The sequence below is a fragment of the Anopheles aquasalis genome, chromosome 3 (assembly GCF_943734665.1).
Source record: "Anopheles aquasalis chromosome 3, idAnoAquaMG_Q_19, whole genome shotgun sequence".
In the NCBI taxonomy this organism is placed as follows: Eukaryota; Metazoa; Arthropoda; class Insecta; order Diptera; family Culicidae; genus Anopheles; species Anopheles aquasalis.
Genome location: NC_064878.1, coordinates 23,884,096 through 23,889,095, shown reverse-complemented (window position 1 = coordinate 23,889,095; position 5,000 = coordinate 23,884,096). Strand labels below are relative to the sequence as shown.

The following is a 5,000-nucleotide window of genomic DNA, read 5'->3' as shown; positions in this document are numbered from 1 at the left end:
GATTCAGTAATTCCCCACCTTATGCTTTCCATTGCACTTTTTAAACTGTAGTTTCTACCACTTTGGGTGGAGAAACGGTGTCGGAAATGGAGGCTGGCTCACCACCTCTGAGCAGCACAGCTAGGTTATATTGCTCGCCGCACCCGGGACCATTGGCGAATGGCGGGCAGCTGCACACGAGTAGTGTATCGGCAATCATCTATGGAAAGAATCAACGAGAAAAACATAAACTGCAAATCCATTTGCCCGTTACCATGCACCGACAGCTCGAAGCGTTTTCACATACATCATACGCCGACAGGATGATATCCGCGATAAAGAATCCAAATACCGAACTAATAATCACCGGCGCCATGTAGTTATAAAGAGCAGGATTGTCACGCTCGAGCAGCATGCTGATAGTCCCACAGAGCGCTGCCACAACGAATTTCCCGAGGAAAAGCACGAAACCGCTGGTTCCACCGATGAAGGAAACTCTTAGCTTATAATCTCCATAAAATTCGAAGGCCTGGGACAAGAAAATTCCAAATAGCAAAAAGATAGCCAACGATGGAAGGTCGCCGATATTCTTACCATGCTGGCAGCCGAATGGAAGCCGTGTGTACCCAGGGCGATGATGACGTAAGCGTTGTGGTTTTGGCGGTAAATGTACTTCTCTAGCAACCAAAATCCGCAGGTGCAGCATCGAAAGCAGCACTTGCCCCACGTCGAACCATTCTCATATCTTGCAAGTTAAAGATAAAACGAACGCATAAGGTTACAGTGAAGGGAAATGAAAGTGAAGGAGCTGAGGTAACGCACTTGTTGTAAAAGAATAGGAAAATGATTCGCGGTATCTTGCAGATTGTGATGATAAGCGATCCTTTGGCAACGGAACCAAGATGGTACTTGGTTATTGTAGAAACGGATAAGGTTGGTTCGTCGAAGTACCAGGGAGCGACGGTACCAGCAATGGTTAGCTGCTGAAAGTGATTGATGAATAGGATCGTTGAAATTAGCCCGATAATGTTTATCAACATTAAGCCGTAGCGCATCACATTTGCTCCGTGGTGTTCGACCAACTTAAACGCTGGAATAAGGACCGAATTGGGACAGTTAGTATCGCGTGGGTAATACGTTGGTAGGTTTCAGTATACTCACTCTTGAAGCTCGAGGAAGCATTAAAGGTAGAGTTTTCCTCGAGTTGCCCCAGTGGTGACGGCGGTTTCTCATCCGGTAAGGTCGTGGTGCCCAAGAGTATGAAAATCGCAACGTAGCACATAAGTACAATAACCAACAGACACAACGCGTCAAACACTACGAGTAGCAGTTTCGGCTGGCGGAACAGGCAGTTGCCAGTTTTTTTGTACAATTCCCCCATCCCCGGCAACTCCTTGAACAAGGAAGAGATGACGAGGAGCATAGCGATGGCAATAGAAGTAAAGATGATCGCTAACAGGAGGATCGTGTTTTCGTTGCTTCCTAGAAAGGAAAGCTGTTGATCGATGTCGAGCGTATTCTTCGTAAAGTAATACTCTCGCCACAGACAGAACGGCAAACCAATGCTAACGAGTACGCCACAGAAGCAGAGAAAGTACGATACGATCGTGCCATAAGCGTACAACAGAACAATGAAGCCGCCGGTAAAGGAGATGGCAAGACCGACGCTCAGCACGATCGTCGGCCATGTATTAATCAGATCGCTGAACACTTGCTGCGCTTCTTCCCAGGAATTTGTCAGCGCGTACATCTTCTTCACCTGCGGGCTGGCTGCATTCTTGCCGGTCGGTTTACACCGATGCAACACCGGAGCTGACTGATACACAGGAAACGTGGGGCATGGAGCTCTAAGATCGAAGAACGATTCTGCCTTGGATCCTTCCGGAGGCAGCAGAAGACTGATGTTAAAATCATACTGACAGAAATTGACCTGTCGCTCCTCGTAGTAGCTATAGAGTTCACCAATGTCCAATAGATCTCGCTGTGGGCACTCCTCCACGCAGATGCTTATCGGGTGGGCCAGTTCTTGGCTATCGAAGGAGAACTGATAAGGCTTACCGGTCATATTCATGCCGGACAGTGGGAAGTCAGGATTCATTTCATTGCTGTCAACGCCGCAAGTGTTACCGAACGAATCGATTCCATTGATGAGCCCGCGCGGATTTCCATAATAGACGGAAAGAAGACTAATCGCCGTCTAAGGAAAGAAAGATCAAGAAATACTTAAGCGGTTGCTGGGATTTCGGTGCTTGTTGCAAACAAAACAATGACTTTCGCACTCTTGATATCCTTGACCAAAGCAGAGTTCCAGTCAAATCGACTGTTTTAGTTATTTTTTTCGTTTTTGCTTAACGATCTACCAACAAAACTTACCAAACCTATGTAAAGGCTAATCACCATGTACCACCAACGGGAATCGTCACAAGGTTCTTTTTTTGCTCCAACTTCCTTCCTTGACTCGTTTGGTTGGTCCGTCCGATCCATCCCCCATTCGAAGCAACCCATTTTATAGCCCCCACCGTGCAAATACTATACGAAAAACTTTTTGTATGAGCAATGCGCTACGGGCTTTTTGTGTTCTGGGTTTAGTATGCGCAAGCCAAAACTGCACTGTTGTTACCAATGTGGCAGCCTTGGCCACGATATTCTTTTGCGTTTTCGTAGCGTGTCAGCTTAACGTGCACGTTGCCTACAGACGCACGTTGCCTACAGACGCGCCTTACTCCTCAAAGCGAGCCGGGAATCTTTCTTCCTCTTTCGATCGCAGTTTTGGTACGAGCTACACGGATACGCTGCAGGGACCGAGTTTGCACACCACGGTGCAACTAATTCTGTGCAGTGAACATCATCATACACTCGTAATCACTTCTAATCCTAATCCGAACTAGTAATCGTTCGCCCATCCGTTCCTAAACCAACAAACAAACTGCACGCTGCACCAAAACACCTGTTCTGTCCTCCTCCTGGTGGTTCGTTTTTGCTACAACCTTTTTCCTTTCCGGTTTAATGTGACCTGAACTGCATTGCGTTGTATCGTTGGCGGTATCGTGACAGCGAACAAGCAAAATTGTGAATCACCCAGCATTCTTGTGCTCCCGCGTTTTCGTGTTCAACATTTTTTTAAAAGCGCGAACTTTGATTTTGAGAGTTGACAGTTGAGGAAGGGGATCATCTACTAAACAGATCTTTTTCACAACAAAAACGTTTCCAGCGATAAGTAATCGGCAAAACCGAGACGAGAGAATTAATTCCAAATCAAACATACGAAACATGGAAATAGTGGACGTGACACGAGTTTGCCGCTTGTGCATGGGTGACCCCTGTACGCCGGCCACGGCCGGTATCAATCTGTTGAACTTTCCGGATATCAGATTCCTCGTCAAGGATCACTACTCGGTGGAGGTAAAACCTGTTAATTGCAGGGCCCCGTTTTCGGCGCATCTCGCTACATGTTTGTCGTTCCCTGACCCTTTGCAGATACTTCCTACCGATAAATGCACTACGTCTATCTGCATGGAGTGCTACACGACGCTACTGAAAAGAAATGAGCTTCGATTGAAGTACAAAAGCTACAAAAAGCGATTTCGGATGAATCAGCTGATACTTCGCGGTCAGATTGAAGCGTTTGGCAAGGCAGCCGCCAAGCAGAAGCCGGCGTCCGTCTCGGATGTCCCGGCGGGCGTAGCGACGGAAGACCCAACGGAAGTGACGATGGTAGAAACACCGGAAACCGCAACGGCAGAAGTCACCCCGGCAGTAGTCGAAAATGCGAATGAAAGTTTGGAGGAACCAATAACCGAGGAACAGTTTGAAGCACAGGTAGCTAATGCTCAAGCTCAAGAAGCTGCACCGACGCCTGCTGTGGAAAGCGAACCGCAGGAGGAAGCGAGGGAAGACAGTGACACCGTAACGGAACGGAGTGACGATACAATTGATGAGCACGTTGCCAGCGCTAGACTGGATCTGCTACGTCCGGTGATCGTGGATTGTCTCAAAGAGCCCCTGTACCTAGAGGCCCTGAAACCCGTTTTCCTCTCGAAGGATCCAGACCGTTCCTTAGATTACCACTGCCCCAAATGTTTTCAAATATTTACCAAAAAGAACTATCTGTACAAACATCGGAAAAGGAATTCTTGTTCCCCCAGCTGCCAATACTGTAAGGCAGTTATCAACACCCCCAACCACCCCAATCACGATTGTCCATCTTCTCGCCGTTTTGCGGCTATTGCAGGACAGATTTGGGCTAAATCCCGATATCGCTCGGACGCTAGCGATGCGCCGTCCACTGTTCGGGAGAGTGATGCGGAATCGGAAGCCTCAACCATTGATCTGCCAATGTCGCTGAACGTGGAAACAACGCGATAAATATAATGGATGCAAATGTTCAAATATAGGATTTTTATTACATCGCACCGATCATCGTCTTACATTAACGCATTAATTTTATGTTTCTGTTTAAGCTAAAAAAAACGGCCACGCGCCTTCCTGTTGCCTGCATGGTTTTACTTCTCCAGCGGTGCGTAGTTCAGTAGTTTCTCGATGAGATCCACATGTCCGAGCAGCATCCGTCGGCAGCAGTACCTTTTCAATCCTAGCGCATCGAGGGCATCACTAAAAGTGTAAAGAATAGTATGATGTGAAACCCAAATCCAAGGACTCTTCTCGACAAGCAGGCGTTCGTGCGTACCCTTCCGTGTACTCGGCTTGCAGCAATCCCAAGTAGGCTTCCCATTTGTTGCCTATCACCTTTCCGCAGGTAAAACAGCGCACCGGAATAATCATTTTCGCACAGCAAGGATACTTTGGCCAGTGGGCCGGCCGGAAAACGAGGGAAAAGGATCTGCGTTCACGCCGCAAACTCAGCGGTTCCACCAAAACAAAAGCAACGCGGACAGTTGACAGTTCCGTTGCCGCGCCGCAGTGTTGCCAGACAGAAGAAGACGGCGGACACGTTTGTTTTTGCAATGTTTTGTGAATTTATTAAAATTACTAACTCCAAAGTTACTTTTTCGGTTAATGGT

The 5,000-nt window shown here is 47.6% G+C and overlaps 4 protein-coding genes across 4 annotated transcripts in view; 1 reads left to right on the top strand and 3 right to left on the bottom strand.

Moving 5' to 3' along the window:
- Positions 1-2,486, bottom strand: part of LOC126574393 (uncharacterized) — an 18,563-nt gene extending 16,077 nt beyond the window's left edge. The window contains exons 1-6 of the mRNA XM_050234580.1: positions 2,353-2,486; positions 1,141-2,176; positions 802-1,069; positions 574-724; positions 287-508; positions 47-199 (exon numbers count right to left, since the gene is read on the bottom strand). Of these exons, the coding sequence (XP_050090537.1) occupies positions 47-199; positions 287-508; positions 574-724; positions 802-1,069; positions 1,141-2,176; positions 2,353-2,484 (1,962 nt within the window). The 5' untranslated portion in view covers positions 2,485-2,486. The remainder of the gene's footprint in view (positions 1-46; positions 200-286; positions 509-573; positions 725-801; positions 1,070-1,140; positions 2,177-2,352) is intronic.
- A 709-nt stretch (positions 2,487-3,195) lies between these two features.
- On the top strand, positions 3,196-4,412 carry LOC126577856 (uncharacterized). The gene is made up of 2 exons (XM_050239838.1): positions 3,196-3,381; positions 3,457-4,412. Exons 1-2 carry the CDS (start codon positions 3,250-3,252, stop codon positions 4,342-4,344), a joined length of 1,020 nt encoding a protein of 339 aa, XP_050095795.1. The 5' UTR covers positions 3,196-3,249; the 3' UTR covers positions 4,345-4,412.
- On the bottom strand, positions 4,346-4,889 carry LOC126577857 (DNA-directed RNA polymerases I, II, and III subunit RPABC5). Its single transcript, XM_050239839.1, has 2 exons — positions 4,667-4,889; positions 4,346-4,590 (listed from the first exon to the last, which is right to left on the bottom strand). The coding sequence occupies exons 1-2, from the start codon at positions 4,759-4,761 to the stop codon at positions 4,482-4,484; spliced, it is 204 nt and encodes a 67-aa protein (XP_050095796.1). The 5' UTR covers positions 4,762-4,889; the 3' UTR covers positions 4,346-4,481.
- Positions 4,890-4,951: 62 nt separating this feature from the next.
- Positions 4,952-5,000, bottom strand: part of LOC126577854 (BAG domain-containing protein Samui) — a 2,537-nt gene continuing 2,488 nt past the window's right edge. The window contains exon 2 of the mRNA XM_050239837.1: positions 4,952-5,000. This exon is cut by the window's right edge and continues 2,010 nt beyond it. The gene's annotated coding sequence lies outside the window, so the exon portion shown is untranslated.

Excerpts from the sequence above, each read along its gene's own strand:
- LOC126577856 (XM_050239838.1), top strand. The coding sequence starts at position 3,250 with ATGGAAATAGTGGACGTGACACGAGTTTGCCGCTTGTGCATGGGTGAC. Across the intron at positions 3,382-3,456 it reads AGGATCACTACTCGGTGGAG|ATACTTCCTACCGATAAATG; the intron begins GTAAAACCTGTT and ends GACCCTTTGCAG.
- LOC126577857 (XM_050239839.1), bottom strand. The coding sequence starts at position 4,761 with ATGATTATTCCGGTGCGCTGTTTTACCTGCGGAAAGGTGATAGGCAAC. Across the intron at positions 4,591-4,666 it reads CAAGCCGAGTACACGGAAGG|TGATGCCCTCGATGCGCTAG; the intron begins GTACGCACGAAC and ends TTACACTTTTAG.